The 23,977-nt window shown below is 49.1% G+C and overlaps 1 protein-coding gene and 1 long non-coding RNA gene across 2 annotated transcripts in view; both read left to right on the top strand.

The window, feature by feature from the left end:
• LOC144134831 (uncharacterized) overlaps positions 1-23,977 on the top strand; it is a 100,146-nt gene that overhangs the window by 70,756 nt on the left and 5,413 nt on the right. The window lies entirely within an intron of this gene.
• Positions 2,492-5,653, top strand: LOC144133633 (uncharacterized). The gene is made up of 4 exons (XM_077666809.1): positions 2,492-2,843; positions 3,520-3,648; positions 4,288-4,682; positions 5,622-5,653. Exons 1-4 carry the CDS (start codon positions 2,500-2,502, stop codon positions 5,651-5,653), a joined length of 900 nt encoding a protein of 299 aa, XP_077522935.1. The 5' UTR covers positions 2,492-2,499.

Raw genomic sequence — 23,977 nt, 5'->3', positions numbered from 1 at the left:
CTTGGCAATGTTTCTTTCAAGGACATGTTGTCTTTGCTTACTGCCTGAGCAAATGCCTTTAGGTGCCACCTATGGCTGATTTTTTGACATCATGACCGCACTTGCAACATAAGGTGGTTGATGCCTTAAATTATGTGATGGCTTGTAGCACTAAAAGACAGGATGACAGCACTAACACATATGACGCTGAGATGATGGAACAAGAAATAAACATCACTATGGTTCAAATGCAACCTAGCACATTCTATGTGCTTATCAACGTGCAGCAGTGCTAAAAGACAGTATGCAAATGTCAAGCTCTTTGCATTTTTTATGTGATGTCACCTTGACATGTTTATTTAACATTAGAGAGTGCCCCATATTTCTCGACCATAACATCATAGCTATTCCAATAAAGGCCATTTTTCAAAGCTCACTGTGATGTAAATGAAAAGGTGAGGAAATGATAGAGCATAACCTTTTTGGCAAGTGCATTGCCAATCTCAAATCTGATCTACATACCTCTTCTACAGTGGCTCCGCCAGAGCAGTGGGTTTCTTGAACGAGTGATGGGTCGTTGATTGGTAAGGACCCCAAGAAAGAATGAATGCGAGTGTAATGGGGCCATTGGATAGCGCCCGAGCCTGTGGTTGTTCTGTTTTGTTGATGTCCCTAAAAGAGATGGTGTAGTATTATCAAGTACGCGTGATAAGTTATCAAGCACGCAGGCTGATGTATAGCTTGAGCCAAGACTGTGTCAAACGTGCCGCGTATCATGCCAGTCATGTGTCATGTGCCAGCAACACCCGGCAATAAACGTTCTTTGTTCTGCCACTACCCACCGGCTACGTTCCGTTACTTCAGTGGCAACGAGGATGGGATAGCTGCACGATGACAGCCAGGCCACCCGAGTTCGACGATACGACAGGTAGCTGGAGCAGTTACCGTGTTCGTTTGGAGGCCTTTTTTGAGGGCCACGGCATCACAGATCCGGGAAAAAAGCGTGCGCTTCTGGTGTCGGCCCTGAGCGACAACGTGGTTCGCGTGCTTCAAGGCCAGTGCCAGTCGGAATCGGTGAACAGCTTGAGCTACGAAGTCGTCATACAGCACCTGGACAACCACTTCGATCCAAAAGCCAATGAGATTGCAGCAAGCTACGCATTCTTTATGCGGAACCAAGCGGAAGGCGAAAAGGTACGGGACTACATCACCGACTTGAGATGTCTCGCAAAGGGCTGCAGTTTCGAAAAGTTTTTGGACCGCATGCTGCGGGATAGGATTGTCTGCGGAATCCGTGATGAACAAGCTCGACGACACATGTTGTCGCAACAGAAGTTAAGCCTGGCGGAGGTAGAAGCGTTTTCTAAAGCAGCGGAAGCCGCAGAAACGAATGTCCGGGCAATGCAAGAGAGGAGCATCAACGACAACGGTGCTGCCAACTTCGCACAGAAGCACAGGAGGAATCCGCAGAAGTCCGGACGCGGGCATGGATCCATGACAGAGTCCACGCAGTGCGGAAGGTGTGGCTCGAACCATGGTTCGGAAGTGTGCAGACACAAGAAAGCGACGTGTCACAAGTGCGGAATGAAGGGTCACCTGGCAAGGATGTGCTCCAGCGGTGGCACTAACCGCTCAGGCACCTTTGCGGTGAAGGAGCTAGACGGCAGTGACGGAAGTAGCGAGGATATTCTCTACGCTTTGGAGGCTCACAACAACAGTAGGAACTTGTCCGCACGGCCATTTGAAAGGAATTTCATCTGGGAAGGCCGGAACCTGCGCATGCTGGTAGATACAGGGTCCACTATTAGCGTCATTCCAAGAAGGGTATTCGATAATAACCGCGAATGGTGGTCGCCACTGGAGAAGACTTCACTGCGCCTGACGTGCTTCCTGGGGCCGCTGCCGGTTCTTGGCCGAGTAGCCATGAAAGTCGAATGCAGTAACACGCAAGTGGACAGCTCGCTGGTTGTAGTGGATTGCAACGGGCCTTTTTTGTGCGGCCAGAACACCATACAGGCCTTCCGTAAGGCTGGCCTGGCACTACTGGAAGAATGCGCGTCGCAGAACATGCATGTAGTACACGGTGACGCCACGACGGCGAAACTTTTGACGGAATTTCCAGAAGTTTTCGAGCAGAGTTTGGGTTGCTGTAAGGGACCACCCGTGAAACTACACAAAAAAGATGCCGCTCTACCACGCTTCCTCAAGGCTCGACCGGTGCCATACGCGCTTCGGGAAAAGGTGTCTGCAGAAATCGACCGCCAAGTACAGGAAGGAGTGCTTTCACCAGTGAGAGTTTCCGAGTGGGCTACGCCCGTCGTGCCCGTAGTGAAGCGAAACGGGGATATTAGGCTGTGTGGAGACTTCAAGTTAACCGTGAATCTGGCGACACATCTGTAACAGTATCCGTTGCCAAAAATTGAGGACATCTTCGCATCTCTGTACGGCGGAAAGGTGTTCACTACTTTGGATTTACGACACGCGTATAATCAACTTCCACTGGACGACGAAGCACGAAAAATGGCCGTGTTGAACACACACAAAGGGTTGTTTGCATACAACCGCCTCGCTTTCGGCATCGCATCTGCTCCAGCTTTGTTCCAGCGCCGCCTCGAATCCGTTCTGCAAGGTCTTCCTCGCGTCAAGGTGTACTTGGACGACATCATTATTGCTGAAAAGAAGAACGACGATTCAACTCTCCGGCAAGTCTTCGAGCGACTGCGCGACAACGGACTCAAGTTGAACCTTGACAAATGCAGGTTCCGCGAGAAGCAAGTTACGTTCTTGGGCCACAAGATCGACGCAACTGGCTTGCACCCCCCTCAGAATATGGAAGCAATCACCGCCGCACCAAGACCAGAGACGGTGAGCCAGCTAAAATCCTTTTTGGGTTTGATCACATATTACGCAAAATTTTTGCCGAATCTTGCAACCACGTTGGCTCCACTCTATAGGCTGTTGGCGAAAGGAGCACGGTGGCAATGGGCAGCCGAGCACGATAAATTCTTTCAGGCAGCCAAGCGCGCTATGGGGGAAGCGGAACTTCTCGTCCACTACGACCCCGAAAAGCCGTTGCGGCTTGAATGCGACGCTTCACCAGTGGGGGTCGGCGCGGTGCTGTCACACTGAATCGGGAACAGGGACCACCGCATATCGTTCCGTTCGAGAGCTCTGACGCCGGCTGAGCGGAATTATTCGCAACTGGAAAAAGAAGCGTTGGCCTTGGTGTTCGGCGTTACCAAGTTTCGAGATTACTTGTTGGCAAATCATTTCACTCTCGTGACGGATCACAAGCTACTGACCGGGCTGTTTCACCGGGAACGGCCAATTCCGCACATGGCCGCGGGAAGAATCCAGCGCTGGGCCCTGTTGCTGTCGGCTTACCATTATGATCTCGAGTACCGCCCAGGACACCTAAATGCTAACGCAGACGCGCTCAGTCGCCTACCCTTGCCGGGTCTTGGGTGAAAGAGAAGGGCAAGAATCAATGGAATACGTGCTTTATACACGGGGCCTAAATTCCATGGCCCTTTCCGCTCGGCAACTAGTGGACCTAAGTCGCTCGAACGATAAGCTTCAGCGGATCAGGGGGTGGATCTCACGCGGCTGGCCACGGCACTTATCGGCAGCACAGCAACACCTGATGCCGTACTTTTCTCGCCGTAACGAGCTCGCCGCCAGCCACGACCTGGTATACTGGGGCCATCGAGTAGTGTTGCCGGAGGCGGCGCAGCGATGCATGCTAAAGGAACTGCACAACAGTCACCCCGGTATCACAGCCATGAAGCGCACAGCTCGAGCGCTATTTTGGTATCTTGGACTAGATAGGGACATCGAATTGTTAGTTCAAAGTTGCCCTCAATGTGTTCATTGCTGGCCCATGCCAGCTGCTGAGGTTCCGTCTCCATGGCCAGCGAGCAACAAACCATGGTACAGGTTGCATATGGATTTTGCAGGCCCCATCGATGGCTACCAAATTTTCGTTTTGTTTGACGCCGAGACAAAGTGGATGGAGGCCATACCTTTAAAGACCGCCACAGCAGAGACCACCATTCAAGTACTTGAGGGTATTTTCGCACGGTTTGGCCTACCATACTGCTTGGTATCGGATAACGGACCACAGTTCACAAGTGCTACCATGTCTAGTTTCTTGCAGGAAAGCCATGTGAAACACGTCCGAACAGCCCCATACCATCCTCAGTCAAATGGGTTGGCGGAGCGGGCCGTGCGGACGGTAAAAGAAGGGCTTCGAAAGAATTCAGCAGGGACATTGCAAGAACGAATAATCAAGTTTTTATTCCGTTATAGAACGACACCTTTGGAGCGAGGGAAATCGCCAGCGGAACTGCTGTTTGGTTTCAGTCCCAGAACCAGGCTGACGGCTTCCCTCACGGACATCAAGGTCACAGAAAATGATTCCGGTGAACCTGTGCCAGCAGTGACAAAATCACCAAAACGTTATCAACCAGGAAAGCCTGTATGGTCACGCCAGTTTCGGTCTGCTCGGAAATGGATGCCTGCGACTGTGGTGTCCACGACGGGAGCGCGCATGGTTACTCTAGAAACACCGGAGGGATCGCAGCGCCGCCACGTGGACCAACTCAGGCATCGGCTCGACGTGGGGTCGTCCCCTAGCAAGCCGAGCCCAGTTCGGACCCCTGACGAAGCTCAAAGTAGCTCTGAGGAGGCAGAAGATCATCAAGGTACGGAGACACGGGAAGTCCGCTCTCAAGCTGAAGACCAACCACCACGTCGCTCGACACGCCCACGGAAGCCACCGGATCGTCTCACTTACTCCAGCTTAGGGGGAAGGGATGTAGTATTATCAAGTACGCGTGATAAGTTATCAAGCACGCAGGCTGATGTATAGCTTGAGCCAAGACTGTGTCACACGTGCCGCGTGTCATGCCAGTCATGTGTCATGTGCCAGCAACACCCGGCAATAAACGTTCTTTGTTCTGCCACTACCCACCGGCTACGTTCCGTTACTTCAGATGGAAAGTTGCGCAAGTTTATATAATTACTGAAAAGCAGAGCAGTATGCATTTAAAACCGATAAGAAAAGCCGGTCGTCAGGTGCACATTAAACAGAAACACGCCTACCAGATTTTACATTCAGACACCAGGCTTGAAATGAATGGAGACGTAATGAATCAAAATTGCACGTTAGCGCTAAGCAGCGGGGTTGCCCTCTGGTGCTGCCAAAAGACTTTTTTTTATCACTGCTTATAAATAGCTTAATGAGCAAGGCGGGTTCTCGGCGGTGATTTTCGGGCACCCTCCCCTAGGCGTCGGAAAATATGCAGGGGCCTTGAAGCGCGCCGAAAGTTCTTCGAACGTCTCCCTGAGTGTCTGAAGAGCATCGCGAACTCGTGATTGAAACCGCTTGCAACCATGCTTTTGTAACACTTCGGAATTCGACTGCCGTCGGTCCAAGCAAGTGAGTTGCTGCAAAATACAGCACGAAGTCAGTTTTCTCGTATTCACTGTGGGAAGAGTAGAAGTACTCCATAACAAAAAACTATACGATGTCGTCACTGTCTACCATGGCCAACTCCATGGCCGACTCTAGTCTCGTTAGGCACTAAATCGACCGCACACAAAAAATACACGGGAGAACTCATCACCTCCACGGTGGGCAGACGACAAGACCTACCTGCACGCGCTCGACTGAAAATTGTCGCTGCTGACGCGCTGGACCTGCACCACAGAACTGGTTCAGCACCGCACTGGCACCAGCACTTTTTCAGAATTGGTGCCGTGAAACAGCGCTGAATTGAATGCAGCGATAGTGCAATGACATCTTGTGAAGCGTGAATTCAAAGCAAACAAAAAGAACAGGTGCATTTGAAAACGCCAATGCCTGAGAACTTGGAGGCCGTCTAAAAATGCTTACTTACCGGTACATCTGCGTCAAGTTTATCTTGTGGCGCACCTCTGCTGCTGTGCGATCGAACACGAGGGTCCGCAACGCCTCCGCGATTTCCGCAAACACTGCGGCGTTCCTCTGCTGGCGCCTCAAATGATTTAGGCGGTCCTGCCAGCAGTCGTTGAGAGCGGCTGTCTTGCACTTGCTCCACAGTTTGCGCGCCGATGAGCAGGAGGACGCCATCCTTGTTTACACTGACGGCGAAGCTTGGAGCGTCATGTAGAGATTATTTTCCAAAATGTTTGCATATAAGCAGGCATAGTACATGAAAATGTTTTGTCATGCATTTTCATCAATTACAACAACAAAAATTGTGGTTTTGCTTTGTTAACTAGTGTTTGTTTTTATAGCTTGGTGAGAGCGAGAGTGCTTTCGATTGTGCTTAGAACCTCGAGCACTCTTGAGTCGGCATCGTGTCAAGCAGGATCGGGCTCGATTGCGCTTGAAAGTGGCCGTGTGACAACCACCGATCTGCATTCAGTTCGATGAGCATTGACTCAATGAGGATCAAAAGTGTCCGTGTGACAAGGGTATAATAGGTAACGCCCTTAAAAAATGAGGCTGCGCAGTGGCGCGGTAAGGAGTGCTCGCGCCTGGCCGTCCGCCATTAAAATCGTTCTGCAGCCATCTGTCATCACATCTCATTCATAGGCTTGCCGTCACGTAGCATTTTGTGTGAGGTGCTGGGGTCCGTTCATCGCCATCCTGGTCCCGGAGCTTCGGAGCCCTGCGCCTGCCGTGGTCGTCGGTCGTGTGCACCAGTAAACTGAGGGGCTTTATGTGTACCTGGTCGCCCCGCCCGGCTGTGGCCCAACCCACCGGACCTGAACCGACCCCGCCGCTCACCCCAGTCCCGTCCCCCGCCCTCACCACAAGACACGACGAACTGACGACGTTGCCACGACCAGAATGACCCGTCCGCCCCGACACGCTGCCCACACATGAGGACACCTACCGCCTCCCTGGCCCTGCCGTTAGGTGCGTCCAAGGGCCTCGGCCGTCGAATCCTAGCAACCTTCGGCCCGCATGCTTCGTGGACTGGGACTCATTCGCTGATCGTCTCATCCACTGTGACGGCAAGCCCTTCACCTCCTTCTTCTGTATTCAATCACTTTTTAAGCCCATCGTCCTCTACAGCATTTCATCTTCACTGCCGATCTTCTCGTTCGCGGTCGGGACGATCCCCTGGCGGCGCAGTTGCGCTGGCAGGAGTGCTCGCGCCAGGCTGTCCGCCATTAAAATCATTATTTAGCCATCTGTCATCTCATTTCATTCATGGGCTTGCCGTCACGTAACAACATAACTAGGCCACCACAGCACAGAGGCTGAGAGAGGATATAAAAGCCTTATATGCGAAGCACATACATTGCCTGTGTTTTCCGCTCGGATTTTAATCAAATGCATTGCTGTCTAGAGCTAATTATGGTGATTTTGATGCTATGTACTTTTGCAACAAGCTGCGGTAAGCCTTAATACGCGCGCAGAGCGGTCTAAATTGCGTTTTTGGCCAAAAACGTAGTGCTGAACTGTACATTTAAGACCTGTACTCCACAACCACAACAGCTGTTTGCCTTTCGTTTTTTTTTCTGCGGATAAGGTGGTTCTAGCTCTAGCAATTGGCAGCTGCACATTAGAGCCTGTTGAAAAGAAATGTAGAAGGGCATGGCTCACTTCGCTTTTTATTGGCGGACAGCGGTGACGTGGAATTGCCACTCATCCTTTCGCTAAGTGTCTTCGATACTTACACAACATCACATAAGCTCGTAAACAAACGGCTACGATGTGAATCTACATGTACGTGCTTAAGAGTAATCTTTACAACTCTCGTTCGAGGCGTATCGAAGCTCGGGGTACTTGTTTATGCAGTAGCACAGCTGCCGGCCGTTTCGGTGGCACAAAACCTTTTTCTCATTGAAAACAGTCTATCCGCTTCGTCACGGGCAGCGGCGGTGCTCTCACAGGTTTTAGACGACATCTTGCGCTTCAAACATTGAGTACTATTGCAGTCGAGGTCTTCTCGCGCGATTTTCGCGTGCTGCTATGCTGCGATTCGCCCTCCATTAGTCTCTTTCTCAGTAGTTAGTCCGTTTAGTTCGAGCACGGCGCGCATTTGTGGCAAGAAGAGTGTCGTGAGCAAATTTAGGGACTAAGGGGGGTTTTGAGGACTTGAATTTTCCTTGCTCCCTCCTGGACCAGTTTTTTTTTTCGTGGGGAACACATCTTTATTTCTTTAATAGAACCCTCAGCGTGCACATCAAGCGCTCCCTGACGCAGTCGAATATGCGCACACCAACTTAAAGCGGCAGACGCCCCAACGCACACAGATTTCTTCAGCGGCCCGCATGGACTTCATTGGCAGGAAAGCCGGCCTTGAAATAATAATGTTTCAGAGGATAGAGGGTGACATACTGCATTTATTTAGTGCCTCTGCATTTTTTTATGTGCGCTCAAGCAAATACGGGAAGCGGTACATGTGCATTTGGTGGTGACCAGAGGATCGCAGTATTTTGTCGGAGAATGAGTAGGTGGCCAGACTAATGCCGGCTACGACTTCATTATTCATGGCCGCCTTTTCCTGAAAGGAAATCACCTCGCCGGATCTCGACACCGTCGAGAACGCGAAACACACTGGCAAGCTGTCAAACCAAGCGACGATGTCGGGAAAGCTAAAACTCGACACAGCACTAGAACCACAAAGCGCTCGCAACGGACCGTGTGCAGCGAAAAGATTGAATGGGGGAACATGGATCTCCATTTCAATACGCTGTAGCGCAGCAAAAGACGAGGACACAAGAGACGAGAGACGAACACCACGAGCGCTAACTTCCAACAAATTTTATTCTCCTGAAGCATCACATTTGTACTACACCAGAAAACAGTAATCACACGTGCGAACAGTATCGATTTCTTAGAAAAACGAGCTCCTTATCTGAGAGGAGAATGGAAGGTGTGCTTGCACACGAGCATCCTGACCTATTTATCTTTTCGGCTTCAATGATTTCGCGCGTTAACCTTTCTCTACTTTTTCCTATTACAAGTCTTTTATCAAAGAAAGGCTTACAGGGTTTTGACTTGCATGCGAGAATGTGGTCAATCAGCAAATCCGCCTTGCCCGTTTCTGACGTTGCGAGCGTGTTCCATTAGGCGCTCGTTCAGACATCTCCCCGTCTGGCCGATATAGTGTTTCCCGCATGACAAGGGAATTTGATATACAACACCTTCATCGCACGTGACGTAGGGCTTCTGGTGCCTAGTTGCGCATCCGCGCGCTTTGTTGGTGTTGGTTTTTCCCAGTTTGCACAACGTTGCAAGTTTTTTCGGCGCCGAGAACACGACGGTCGCATTCGCTCGTTGACCAATTCTTTTTAAATTGTGGGAAATCTTGTGTAACGAAGTCAACGAGCGAATGCGACCGTCGTGTTCTCGGCGCCGAAAAAACTAGCATGTGCGCAATTCTTTTTTGGCCATAGCATGTACGCGAAAAAGGAATGTTCCAGGGTACCCGATGACGATAGGGATAGACGCTGTGTGTGCTCTCTAAGTTTGCCTGTGTTAGGAATGTCTCAAGTTTCCCCTTAATTGCTCGCTTGTAGCATCTAATTAACTTGAAGCTATATATGTCAGTAGCTTTTAATATATTGTTTTTGAGGAAAAGTGGTTGAGTGTGTTCCAAGTAAGGAACATTCTCAATTGCTCGTATTGCTTTCTTCTGCAATAGAATTAAGCTATGTATATTCTTTAATGTCGTGTTCCCCCAAATCAGTGAGAAATAATCAAGCTGCGAATGAATTAATGAATTATAAGGAAGTTTTTTTACGCCCGTTGGAAACGAGTGAGGGCACCTATTTAAAATTCCGGTAGCTTTTTGCACTTTCCCGCAAAGAATCTTGACATGTTCGTTCTAAGACATGTCATCTGAGAAAGTCACCCCAAGTGTTTTAAGACTTCTATCGTACGATATACTAAATGGTCCTAATCAGATAGTATTGGTCACCATGACGCAAGTCCCTCGAACCCTAAAAAGGACGCACTTTGTTTTTGTCTCGTTGATAAGCAGGTTGTTTCTTTGCGACCATTCTTGAAGCGTATTGCAAACGGAGCTTGCTTCGCGAAGCATACATGATAAATCTCGGCCTGCAACATGCACAGTACAGTCATCGGCGTAGATTACAAATTGACATCTTGAGATTGTTTGAACAACATCATTTACGTAGTACAAAAACAATATGGGACCTAGGATACTTCCTTGTGGAACGCCAGTTTTTATTTGTCGAGGGCTTGATTTATGTTCGTTAATTTCTACAAATTGGGTTCGTGAGTGAACGTAAGATTTTAGACGCTGGAGCGATAGTCCTCGGATGCCATATCTTTCTAATTTTGTGAGGAATAAGTCGTGGTTAACGCGGTCAAAAGCTTTACTGAAGTCTAGGTAAATACCAAGCGTCATTCATTTTTTTTTTTCAAAGTTATCTAGTATTATGTCTTCCTCAATTAGTAAGGCGGTTTCTGTAGAGCGATTTTGTCTGAAACCATGCTGACTATCTGTTATTAAATTATATTTGCTAGAGAAACTATCCACTCGGACCTTAATTACCTTTTCAAGGCCGTTAGAAAAAATTAGCAGTATACAGACTGGACGATAATTACTCATATTGTTCCTATCTCCTCCTTTGTGCATAATTGTCACTTTCGCGACCTTCATGCTCTGGGGAAAAACGCCTGTTGACAATGCAGTGTTGAAAATATGAGCTAATACAAGTGCAATAAGATCCACTACATGTTTAACTGGTCTGAGTTCGATGCCATCTACATCTTTACTGCGGCTGTTTTTGAGGCTCTGGATAAGCGTTTTTACTTCTGAGGTACAAGTGGGTTGCAAGAATAATGTATTTAAATTCATTTGGGTAATTGTGGGGGCATCATAATCGTTACTGCGGACTCCTATATCAGTAAAAAGTTATTAAAGTGGTCTGCGAGCTCTTTCTCTTTGAGAAGCGTATCGTTTATTGTCAGGCTGTCAATGCGGCTGAACTCATCTTTCCTGTTTAACACACTGTTTATCCCTTTCCACAAGATATCGCTTCTTTGTAGACAGGTTTCATCAAATACACGATAGTAATAGTCATATTTTGCTTTTTTCGTTTCTTTATTTACTTTATTTAGAAAAGCTTTATATTCTATCCATTTACTGATGTTTCTAGATTGGATAAAGCATTGACAAAGTTCATTTTTCTTTTTAATTTGCTTAAGAAGGTAATTTGTGATCCATGGCCTGCGTGCTCGTTTTGTTTGATGGTGTATCTTTAACGGAAAGGATTCAAAGTAAAGTTTCCGAAAAATGCTCAGGAATTTGTTATAGGAATCATCAGCGTCTGTGAGCTGAAAGATATCGCTGTAATCAATCCGGAGCAGTTTCTGCATGAAACTTTCTAATGTGGCGGGCGAGATATCAGGATATGCGATTACATCTGCTTCTTTGGGCCTACGAACGCTGCGGTGCTTTATAAACAAAACTGTGTTCGCATGCGGTCGCTTATGTCCGCACATAATGCTCCCGATAGTATGACTTCTGACGACGAGTTCGTAAGGAACATGTCCAGCAGTGAAGATGTAGATGCAGTGATACGCGTTGGCGATGTAATTACATTGCGAAAATTATTGCATTCAAGGACGGATATAAATTGTGCCGCTGGGGTTGAATTTTTAGATACGTCCACATTAAAATCACCTCCACAGGTTAGCTCATATCTGTTGTCATTTGCATATGATAAAAGACAAAAACGCAGATACGTTACAACTAGGTGGACGATATACTACCGCAAACAAATTCCTGCCCGTTCTTATGCAGAGAACCTCTAAACTATCATTTATAACCGAGAATTCTACCTTTACGCTGTCCTTGAACACTGTCTGGATTGCGATGCCCCTCCTCGTAGGCCTTGGCGATTTAAGTAGTGATGTTGATAACCGGGCAAGACTAGAAAATCAGAATAGTTTGTGTACCATGTTTCGCTGAACATAATGACATCAAACGAAGCCACATGATTCTAGCAATACACCTATATCATCGTGGTTTGACGAAACAGATCTGGTATTTAAGTGGAACAATTTGATGCACTTAGCTAGGTTAATCCCAACGAGATCCTTTATATCTTCCGGAAGAATACAATCCATGATATCGGCCACTTATACTTTAGGCGATGTATCGGCACAGGTCATGCCGATGTCACTTTCGCGAAGAATTTCTACAATCGGTGACGTCTCAGTGCGGCGCGCTAAAATGCTGCCGTTTCGGGTCCAGACAAACTTCCAGTTGTGCTCACGCTGGCGCGCACTAGCCATCCCAAGCAATTTTTACAATGTCGGGCACAAGTGCTCATTTATGTACACTGGAGAAACGTTTTCATCTGGAGAAACATTTTCATCTTCACTTGAGAGTCCTAGCGTCTCATTGGTGAGTCTTTTCTTTCGCGACTTCTCAAGGACCTTGTATCGCTTCTCACGACGTTGAAACTGCACGATGATGTTTGTTTTGTCTTTCTCTTTTGTTTGCACTCTGTGGCACAGGTCTACGTCGTCGTTAGATATCGCTTCGCCAATGACGTCAACAATCATTCTGAGCAGCTCGGCAAGATTTCATTGGGTATTTGTTTGATTCCTTTCATTTCCAGATTTCGATTTCTGGAGTACTGTTCTAACCCGACCGTGGCGGCTGCGTTTTTATGGAGGCAAAACGCTAAGGCGCCCGTGTGCTGTGCGATGTCAGTGCACGTTAAAGATCCCCAGGTGGTCGAAATTATGCCGGAGCCCTCCACAACGGCAGCTATTCTTCCTTTCTTCTTTCACTCCCTCCTTTATCCCTTCCCATACGGCGCGGTTCAGGTGTCCAAAGATATATGATACAGATACTGCGCCATCTCCTTTCCCCAAAAACCAATTATTATTATTATTATTACTGTTCTGATTTCACCAAGTTTATCTGGTATTCAGCCAGGTCCTTTTCAAGCGAGAAACCTTCTGCCGAAGGCAGTCGTTTTCTTTCTTAACACTACTGTTTTCGTTTAGAGTAGTCTCTAGGCGTCGGTTTGCATCATCAAGTGTCTCACTCATCTCATTCATGCTCACTTTTATCTCTTCTAGTTCTGTACGCAGTCCCCTTTCCTCTTGTCTAATGTTTCCCTCTAGTGCATCCCTTAGAGCTTTGCATTCCAGTTTCATTTCTTCTTTGAAATCGCTCAGTAGTTTTTTCACTTGTTTAGTCATATTTTTAGGAATACACTTCCCACACTTTTTGCAAATCTGCGTAAAACAGCTACAGGCAACAGTTAAAGGCAGCAGTGACAGCGGTGCAGAAAACCCAAGAGAAATATTGCGTAGTTAAAAGAACTGTGGACTAACCTGCATGATGCAGTGAACACGAGTAAGGTGGTGCCCTCAGCGTCGCTGTCACTGCTGCCGAATGCGCGACTTGGCGACTCGATGCTGGCTTTATAGGTGCTGGATGGGGGGCGTGGCTGTATCGTCGTATTCTTTGCGCCGCTTGCGGCCGGCGCCCCGATGGCCGGGTACACGAAGACCAGTACGTGGTAGTGCAGCGATGACCGGGCAACCGCAGATCCGTGTGTAGTCCAGCAGCGATTTGCCAGGGAACAGGCACAGTGCTGCCCCTTCACTTGCGTACACGATGCCTGCATGATGCAGTGAACACGAGTAAGGTGTTGCCCTCAGCGTCGCTGTCACTGCTCCCGAATGCGCGCCTCGGCGACTCGATGCTGGCTTTATAGGTGCTGGATGTGGTGCATGGCTGTATCGTCGTATTCTCTGCGTCGCTTGCGGCCGGCGCCACGATGGCCGGGTACACGAAGACCGGTGCGTAGTAGTGCAGCGATGACCGGGCAACCGCAGATCCGCGTGTAGTCCAGAAGCGATTTGCCAGGGAGCAGGCACAGTTTTGTAGTGCAGCGATGACCGGGCAATCGCCGGTCCGCGTGTAGTCCAGCAGCGATTTGCCAGGGAACAGGCACAGTGTTGCCCCTTCACTTGCGTACAGGATGCCTGCAAGATGCAGTGAACACGAGTAAGGTGTTGCCCTCAGCGTCGCTGTCACTGCTCCCGAATGCGCGCCTCGGCGACTCGATGCTGGCTTTATAGGGGCTGGATGTGGGGCATGGCTGTATCGTCGTATTCTCTGCGTCGCTTGCGGCCGGCGCCACGATGGCCGGGTATACGAAGACCGGTGCGTAGTAGTGCAGTGATGACCGGGCAACCGCAGATCCGCGTGTAGTCCAGAAGCGATTTGCCAGGGAGCAGGCACAGTGTTGTAGTGCAGCGATGACCGGGCAACCGCAGATCCGCGTGTAGTCCAGCAGCGATTTGCCAGGGAACAGGCACAGTGTTGCCCCTTCACTTGCGTACAGGATGCCTGCAAGATGCAGTGAACACGAGTATGGAGTTGCCCTCAGCGTCGCTGTCACTGCTCCCGAATGCGCGCCTCGGCGACTCGATGCTGGCTTTATAGGTGCTGGATGTGGGGCATGGCTGTATCGTCGTATTCTCTGCGTCGCTTGCGGCCGGCGCCACTATGGCCGGGTACACGAAGACCGGTGCGTAGTAGTGCAGCGATGACCGGGCAACCGCAGATCCGCGTGTAGTCCACAAGCGATTTGCCAGGGAGCACGCACAGTGTTGTAGTGCAGCGATGACCGGGCAACCGCAGATCCGTGTGTAGTCCAGCGGCGATTTGCCAGGGAACAGGCACAGCGTTGCCCCTTCACTTGCGTACAGGATGCCTGCATGATGCAGTGAACACGAGTAAGGTGTTGCCCTCAGCGTCGCTGTCACTGCTCCTGAATGCGCGCCTCGGCGACTCGATGCTGGCTTTATAGGTGCTGGATGTGGGGCATGGCTGTGTCGTCGTATTCTCTGCGTCGCTTGCGGCCGGCGCCACGATGGCCGGGTACACAAAGACCGGTGCGTAGTAATGCAGCGATGACCGGGCAACCCCAGATCCGCGTGTAGTCCAGCAGGGATTTGCCAGGGAACAGGCACAGTGTTGCCCCTTCACTTGCGTACAGGATGCCTGAATGATGCAGTGAACACGAGTAAGGTGTTGCCCTCAGCGTCGCTGTCACTGCTCCCGAATGCGCGCCTCGGCGACTCGATGCTGGCTTTATAGGTGCTGGATGTGGGGCATGGCTGTATCGTCGTATTCTCTGCGTCGCTTGCGGCCGGCGCCACGATGGCCGGGTACACGAAGACCGGTGCGTAGTAGTGCAGCGATGACCGGGCAACCGCAGATCCGCGTGTAGTCCACAAGCGATTTGCCAGGGAGCAGGCACAGTGTTGTAGTGCAGCGATGACCGGACAACCGCAGATCCGTGTGTAGTCCAGCAGCGATTTGCCAGGGAACAGGCACAGCGTTGCCCCTTCACTTGCGTACAGGATGCCTGCATGATGCAGTGAACACGAGTAAGGTGTTGCCCTCAGCGTCGCTGTCACTGCTCCCGAATGCGCGCCTCGGCGACTCGATGCTGGCTTTATAGGTGCTGGATGTGGGCATGGCTGTGTCGTCTTATTCTCTGCGTCGCTTGCGGCCGGAGCCACGATGGCCGGGTACACAAAGACCGGTGCGTAGTAATGCAGCGATGACCGGGCAACCCCAGATCCGCGTGTAGTCCAGCAGGGATTTGCCAGGGAACAGACACAGTGTTGCCCCTTCACTTGCGTACAGGATGCCTGCATGATGCATTGAACACGAGTAAGGTGTTGCCCTCAGCGTCGCTGTCACTGCTCCCGAATGCGCGCCTCGGCGACTCGATGCTGGCTTTATAGGTGCTGGATGTGGGGCATGGCTGTATCGTCGTATTCTCGGCGTCGCTTGCGGCCGGCGCCACGATGGCCGGGTACACGAAGACCGGTGCGTAGTAATGCAGCGATGACCGGGCAACCCCAGATCCGCGTGTTGTCCAGCAGGGATTTGCCAGGGAACAGGCACAGTGTTGCCCCTTCACTTGCGTACAGGATGCCTGCAAGATGCAGTGAACACGAGTAAGGTGTTGCCCTCAGCGTCGCTGTCACTGCTGCCGAATGCGCGACTTGGCGACCCGATGCTGGCTTTATAGGTGCTGGATGGGGGGCATGGCTGTATCGTCGTATTCTTTGCGCCGCTTGCGGCCGGCCCCACGATTGCCGGGTACACAAAGACCGGTGCGTAGTAGTGCACCGATGACCGAGCAACCGCAGATCCGCGTGTAGTCCAGCAGGGATTTGCCAGGGAACAGGCACAGGGTTGAGACCGGTGCGTAGTAGTGCAGCGATGACCGAGCAACCGCAGGTACGCGTGTAGTCCAGCAGGGATGTGCCAGGAAACAAGCACAGTGTTGCCCCTTCACTTGCGTACAGGATGCTTGCTAGATGCAGTGAACACGAGTAAGGTGTTGCCCTCAGCGCCGCTGTCACTGCTGCCGAATGCGCGACTCGGCGACTCGATGCTGGCTTTATAGGTGCTGGATGTGCGGCATGGCTGTATCGTCGTATTCTCTGCGTCGCTTGCGACCGGCGCCACGATGGCCGGGTACATGAAGACCGGTGCGTAGTAGAGCAGCGATGACCGGGCAACCGCAGATCCGCGTGTAGTCCAGAAGCGATTTGCCAGGGAGCAGGCACAGTGTTGTAGTGCAGCGATGACCGGGCAACCGCAGATCCGCGTGTAGTCCAGCAGCGATTTGCCATGCAACAGGCACAGTGTTGCCCCTTCACTTGCGTACAGGATGCCTGCAAGAAGCAGTGAACACGAATAAGGTGTTGCCCTCAGCGCCGCTGTCACTGCTGCCGAATGCGCGACTCGGCGACTCGATGCTGGCTGTATAGGTGCTGGATGTGGGGCATGGCTGTATCGTCGTATTCTCTGCGCCGCTTGCGGCCGGCGCCACGATTGCCGGGTACACAAAGACCGGTGCGTAGTAGTGCACCGATGACCGAGCAACCGCAGATCCGCGTGTAGTCCAGCAGGGATTTGCCAGGGAACAGGCAGAGTGTTGAGACCGGTGCGTAGTAGTGCAGCGATGACCGAGCAACCGCAGGTACGCGTGTAGTCCAGCAGGGATGTGCCAGGAAACAAGCACAGTGTTGCCCCTTCACTTGCGTACAGGATGCTTGCTAGATGCAGTGAACACGAGTAAGGTGTTGCCCTCAGCGCCGCTGTCACTGCTGCCGAATGCGCGACTCGGCGACTCGATGCTGGCTTTATAGGTGCTGGATGTGCGGCATGGCTGTATCGTCGTATTCTCTGCGTCGCTTGCGACCGGCGCCACGATGGCCGGGTACATGAAGACCGGTGCGTAGTAGAGCAGCGATGACCGGGCAACCGCAGATCCGCGTGTAGTCCAGAAGCGATTTGCCAGGGAGCAGGCACAGTGTTGTAGTGCAGCGATGACCGGGCAACCGCAGATCCGCGTGTAGTCCAGCAGCGATTTGCCATGCAACAGGCACAGTGTTGCCCCTTCACTTGCGTACAGGATGCCTGCAAGAAGCAGTGAACACGAATAAGGTGTTGCCCTCAGCGCCGCTGTCACTGCTGCCGAATGCGCGACTCGGCGACTCGATGCTGGCTTTATAGGTGCTGGATGTGGGGCATGGCTGTATCGTCGTATTCTCTGCGTCGCTTGCGACCGGCGCCACGATGGCCGGGTACATGAAGACCGGTGCGTAGTAGAGCAGCGATGACCGGGCAACCGCAGATCCGCGTGTAGTCCAGAAGCGATTTGCCAGGGAGCAGGCACAGTGTTGTAGTGCAGCGATGACCGGGCAACCGCAGATTCGCGTGTAGTCCAGCAGCGATTTGCCATGCAACAGGCACAGTGTTGCCCCTTCACTTGCGTACAGGATGCCTGCAAGATGCAGTGAACACGAATAAGGTGTTGCCCTCAGCGCCGCTGTCACTGCTGCCGAATGCGCGACTCGGCGACTCGATGCTGGCTTTATAGGTGCTGGATGTGGGGCATGGCTGTATCGTCGTATTCTCTGCGTCGCTTGCGACCGGCGCCACGATGGCCGGGTACATGAAGACCGGTGCGTAGTAGAGCAGCGATGACCGGGCAACCGCAGATCCGCGTGTAGTCCAGAGCGATTTGCCAGGGAGCAGGCACAGTGTTGTAGTGCAGCGATGACCGGGCAACCGCAGATCCGCGTGTAGTCCAGCAGCGATTTGCCATGCAACAGGCACAGTGTTGCCCCTTCACTTGCGTACAGGATGCCTGCAAGATGCAGTGAACACGAATAAGGTGTTGCCCTCAGCGTCGCTGTCACTGCTGCCGAATGCGCGACTCGGCGACTCGATGCTGGCTTTATAGGTGCTGGATGGGGGGGCGTGGCTGTATCGTCGCATTCTTTGCGCCGCTTGCGGCCGGCGCCACGATTGCCGGGTACACGAAGACCGGTACGTAGTAGTGCAGCGATGACCGAGCAACCGCAGATCCGCGTGTAGTCCAGCAGGGATTTGCCAGAGAACAGGCACAGTGTTGCTCCTTCACTTGCGTACAGGATGCCTGCAAGGTGCAGTGAACACGAGTAAGGTGTTGCCCTCAGCGTCGCTGTCACTGCTGCCGAATGCGCGACTCGGCGACTCGATGCTGGCTTTATAGGTGCTGGATGGGGGGCGTGGCTTTATCGTCGTATTCTTTGCGCCGCTTGCGGCCGGCGCCACGATTGCCGGGTACACGAAGACCGGTGCGTAGTAGTGCAGTGATGACCGGGCAACCGCAGATCCGCGTGTAGTCCAGCAGCGATTTGCCAGGGAACAGGCGCAGTGTTGCCCCTTCACTTGCGTACAGGATGCCTGCAAGATGCAGTGAACAAATGAAAATCACAGTAAACTGTACTGAGGGGCGACTTCAGTGCGAAGGTGGGCAAGAAGCAGGCTGGCGACCAGGTGGTAGGCGGCTATGGGATAGGTTCTAGGAATAGCAGGTGAGAGCTATTAGTCGAACTCTCAGATAGGGGGAATAATTTAAGACATAACGAATATCTTCCTCCGAAAACGAGAGAACAGGAAGTGAACCTAGAGAGTCCTAATGGTGAGACTAAAAATGAAATCGGCTTCATACTATGCGCTCTACTTGGCATCGTTCAGGTTGTGGACATTCTCGTAAAGGTGCGTTGTAGCGACCACAGAATGCTAAGGTCTCAGATTAGCTTAGACTTGAAGAGGGATCAGAAGACGCTAGGGAGAGGCATTGCTGCAGAACACGTTCTGGGATAAGTTGGTGCATAGATTGAATAGATGAAGCGCTCAAAAAACAGAACACAAAGAATAACACGAGACAGGCACTACTTGCAACTGTTTATTGAATTCACGACCTGCTTATTTATAGCGAACAGGAAAGCGTGGTGGAAGGGGAGACAAAAACAATGCAACAAACAAAAGGTAAGCGACATGTGCGAGGGCAAGGATACTACAATGGAGGGCACAAAAGTGAGTTATTTCTAAACTTATGTAAAAGCATACTTTCATTCTTATGAATGACAAGCGATGGGCTGCTACACAGGAACTCCCGCTTTATTAAATCCTGTTGACTTCTAGCAATTCACAGGCTGTCTTATCTTTGCTTCTACATAATAACATAGTGTCTTGGAGCTTCGCTTCACAAAGTTCCTGCTCCTATATGCCACAGTCCTTGCAATGATGCGGCAAATGTTAACCGGTACCAGTTACTAGCGAACGATTATGCTACATTAGACGCCTGTCTGGCCGATGCACACCTTCCACAAGTCAGCGGGATGCTATAAACTACCCCCACGGCTCATTTCACAATAGGGTTTCCATGCTTAGTTCCGCATTTTGATGACTTCGGATTATCAGTCCCTATTTTTTACACGGCGATGCAAGATTTCTGGGCGCAGAGAAGACCACAGGAAATTTGTGTTTCACAGCTACATGCTATAAGATTATGAGCCACTTTGTGGGAGTCTGGAATCACCACCGGTTTGATTTTCTTTTCGGATACTTCACCCTCCTCGCTCTTTCCTTCTTCACCTTTTTCAGCATTGCTTCTGCGACAGAACTTATCCCCAGGGAAAGAAATCCTGCCGGTTTAAGCTTTTGGATCTGTAAATCAAAGCTTCCTGTACTTTATGACAGCAATATTTCTTCGACAGTAATGGTTATGTCAATATCTTGTAAATTGTTTTCTTTCGGGAATTCATAAGTAAAGTCCAAACCGTTGGCACGTTGTTTCAAATGAGACAAAATATCCTGCTCAGTTAGCAAGTAAGTCAATTATTGCCAATTAGTCAATTATAGTGACTATCGAATCGCCAATGACTAACTCACAAACTGCACAGGATATTTGATCTGATTTTAAACAACATGTCAAAGGTTTGTATTCCACTTATGAACTCGCGAAAGAGAACAAGTTACAGCTTTTGAAGATTAGCATTACCATTACTGACGAAGGTGTTTGCTGGATGTATCATCCTCGTGCCCGCAAAGAACTGTTGCCGTGCGATTCGACGCACTAGAAAACTGTGAAACGTGCCCTTGCCATCATGTGCCTTGAATCCGCTCTAAAGAAATCTTGCTCTCATAAAGTACAGGAAAGCTTCGATGTACAGATCCAAAAGCTTAAACAGGCAGGATTTACATGCCTGGTGATAAGTTCTATAACGGAAGCACTGCTGAAAAAGGCGAAGAAAGAGAGAGGAGGGTGAAGTATCTGAAAAGAAAATCAAACCAAACCGGTGGTGATTCCATATTTTCAAAAAGTGGCTCATAATCTTAAGCTTGTAGCTGTGAAAAACAAATTTCCTGTGGTCTTCTCTGCACCCAGAAAACTTTCATCGCTGCGTATAAAAATAGGAACTGATAATGCCAAGTCAAAAGAATGCGGAACTAAGCATGAAAACTATTTTGTGAAATGTGCTGTGGAGGTACTTTATAGCATGCCGCTGTCTTGTGGGAAGGTGTGCATCGGCCAGACAGGCCGATGTATTAATGAACGTCTAATGGAGCATAATGGCTCGCTAGGAACTGGTACCGGGTCACATTTACCGATCATTGTAACAAGGATTGCGGCAAAGAGGAGCAGAAAATTTGTGAAGCAAAGCTCGAAGACTCTCAGATATTATGTAGAAGCAAAGATAAGACTGCCTGTGAATTGCTGGAAGCCTATTGGATTAAAGAAAGTGGGAGTTCCTATGTTAGCACCCCATCGCTTGTCGTTCATAAGAATGAAAGTATGTTCTAGATAAGTTTAGGAAGAATTTATTCACTTTTGTAGCCTCTATTGTAGTATCCTTGCCCTCGCACATGTCATTTACCTGCTGTTTGTTGTATTGTTTTTTGTCTCTTTTTCGACCACGCCTTCCGTTTTGCTATAAATAAGCAGGTCCTTAATTCAATAAACAGTTTCAAGTAGCGCCTGCTTGTGTTATTCTTTGTCTGCGTTCTGTCCTTCGTGCGCTTCATCTACCCAAGCTAGTGAAGAGGAAGTCCATTTAAAGATGCCAAAGTAGAAGACTGGGCGAGTTAGTATGTACTCATACTGAAAAACAGCGCACACAATACAGAGACGAAGAAAAGAAACAACAACATGAGCGCTGACTTACCGCTGATCTTTATTGAGCATCATGTGCACAATATATAGGAAGGAAGGAAGTAGCAGATGCAATCAGAAGCAGTCAACGTCAGATGTAAATGGCCGTAAAAGCGATAAAAACGTAAAACGATGGTAAGGATAAAACAAGACGAAATCTCAAAACAGATGGTAACGGTGACGAAGCACTATGGTTGACTACGTAGCGAATAATGTCATAAGGTGTAAAGAGCCATAAAACGAAAATACATGAATAACAAAAACTCGATAAAATCTAACAAGTGGATGGCATATGAAGGTGACAAGGTTATGCTGACAACTCCACTACCTTATTAAAATACAAAGATGACATGGTTGAATTACGCTTGCGTGAACACGTTTAACAAATTTTCTAGAAGGGAAGTTCACTCTGATTCAACGGTTTTGGTCATGTTACATGACACGCTTGCACAAGGAATTAACAAGCACATGTTTTCACATTTTTATCTTTTTCTTGAACTTTTTTCAAAAGAAACGACATTTCTTTGTTAGATAAGATTATAGACGGTGCACTCACACAGGTATATTTATTAGATTTTATGTTGAAGGCTTCAATCACTTCCATGGTTAGTTGATCAGCGGACGCCACGCTGATCATAGGACGCCACGCTGATCAACTAACCAGGGAAGTGATTGAAGCCTTCAAAATAAAATCTAATAAATATACCGGTGTCAGTGCGCCTTCTATAATCTTATCTGACAAAAAGAAATGACGTTTCTTTCGAAAAAAGGTACAAGAAAAAGATAAAAATGTGAAAACATGTGCTTGTTAATTCCTTGTGCCATCGTGTCATGTAACGTGCCAAAAACCGTTGAATGAGAGTGAACTTCCCTTCTATAGAATTTGTTAAACGTCTTCGCGCATGCCTAATTCAACCATGTCACCTTTTAGTCTTTTAATAATGTAGCGGAGTTGTGAGCATAACCTTGTCACCTTCATATGCCACCCACTTGTTAGATCTTATAGATTTTTTTGTTATTCATGTATTTTAGTTTTATGGCTCTTTACCCCTTATGACATTATTCGCTACGTAGTCAACCATAGTGCTTCGTCACCGTTACCATCTGTTTTGAGATTTCGTCTTGTTTTATTCTTACCACCCTTTTACGTTTTTATTACTTTTACGGCCATTTACACCTGACGTTGACTGCTTCTGATTGCATCTGCTACTTCCTTCTTACCTATAAATTGTGCACTTGCTGCTCAATAAAGATCAGCTGTGAGTCAGCGCTGGTGTTGTCGTTTCTTTTCTTCGTCTCTGTATTATGTGCACTGTTTTTCAGTATGACCATTTAAAGAGCTAACGGTAAGAGGGGGAAAAAGAAGAATTCAGGATATTGCTGCAGAACAGATATTAAGCCGTAACTGCGGAAGACGATCTTAATGTTCATACAATGAACGATAATCTGACAGCTATCATCACGGAGTGCGGAATAGCAGTAGATATAGTAGGACGGTTCGACAGGATACCGGCAAGCTATGTCAGGAGACGAAAGTTCTGACTAAGAAACGTCAAAGCATGAGGGCTGCTATCCCTGCGGGCAGAATGGAACTAGCAGAGCTATCGAAGTTTATAAATCAGCCCACGAGGGGGGAGGGGGGGTAGCTGCCATAAGGAAGTTTATGATGGAGAAAATCGTGCGTGCTCTAAAGAACGGAGACAGCTTAAAAGCGATGAAGAGGAAACTAGGCATAGGTAAAAACCAGATGTGTGCGTTAGGAGACAAGGAGGGCACTGTTATTACCAATATGGATAAGATAGTTAAAGTAGCCGAAGAGTTCTACACAAATCTATATAGTAGCAACTGTAATCAGAACGTTCATGATAGAGACAGTGGCGCACAGCAATGCGTCATCCCGGCAGTAAGGAAAGAGGAACTAAAGAAAGCTTTAAGTGGAATACAAAGGGGAAAAGCAGCTGGTGAGGATCAGGCAACAGCAGTACTGTTGGAAGACGAAGGGGAGATTGTGCTAGGAAAACTAGCCACCTTGTATACGCAATGCCTTATGACCTCGACCGTAAAAGAAGCTTGGAAGAACTAAAACATAATCCTAATTCATAAGAAAGGAGACGCCAAGGACTTCAAAAATTACAGACCGATCAGCTTACTGTCCGTTCTCTACAAGGTATTTGCTAAGGTTTTCGCTCATAGATTCAGGGAAGCCTTACTTTAATCAACCAAATCATCAGGCAGGCTTACGTAAAGAATATTCCACAATAGATCATATTCACACTATCAATCAAGTGATAGAAAAATACGCAGAAGAAAACCAACCCCTATATATAGCCTTTATTGATTGCGAGAAAGCATTTTACTCAGTGTAAGCCTCAGCAGTCATTCAGGAATTGCGGAAATAGGGTATTGAAGATCCTTTTGTTAAAATACCGGAAGATATACATAGGAACTGCACAGCTATCTTAGTGTCCCTAAAGTCAGC

This window comes from Amblyomma americanum, chromosome 5 (genome assembly GCF_052857255.1).
Source record: "Amblyomma americanum isolate KBUSLIRL-KWMA chromosome 5, ASM5285725v1, whole genome shotgun sequence".
In the NCBI taxonomy this organism is placed as follows: Eukaryota; Metazoa; Arthropoda; class Arachnida; order Ixodida; family Ixodidae; genus Amblyomma; species Amblyomma americanum.
The sequence above is the reverse complement of the archived record's forward strand: the minus strand, read 5'-3'. Positions and strand labels throughout refer to the sequence as shown.

Bases quoted from the DNA above. Each gene is read 5' to 3' on its own strand.
- LOC144133633 (XM_077666809.1), top strand. From the start codon at position 2,500: ATGGCCGTGTTGAACACACACAAAGGGTTGTTTGCATACAACCGCCTC. The intron at 3,649-4,287 runs GCTCGCCGCCAG...ATTCCGTTATAG, and splicing joins TACTTTTCTCGCCGTAACGA to AACGACACCTTTGGAGCGAG. The intron at 4,683-5,621 runs GTACGGAGACAC...CACGGTGGGCAG, and splicing joins GGAGGCAGAAGATCATCAAG to ACGACAAGACCTACCTGCAC.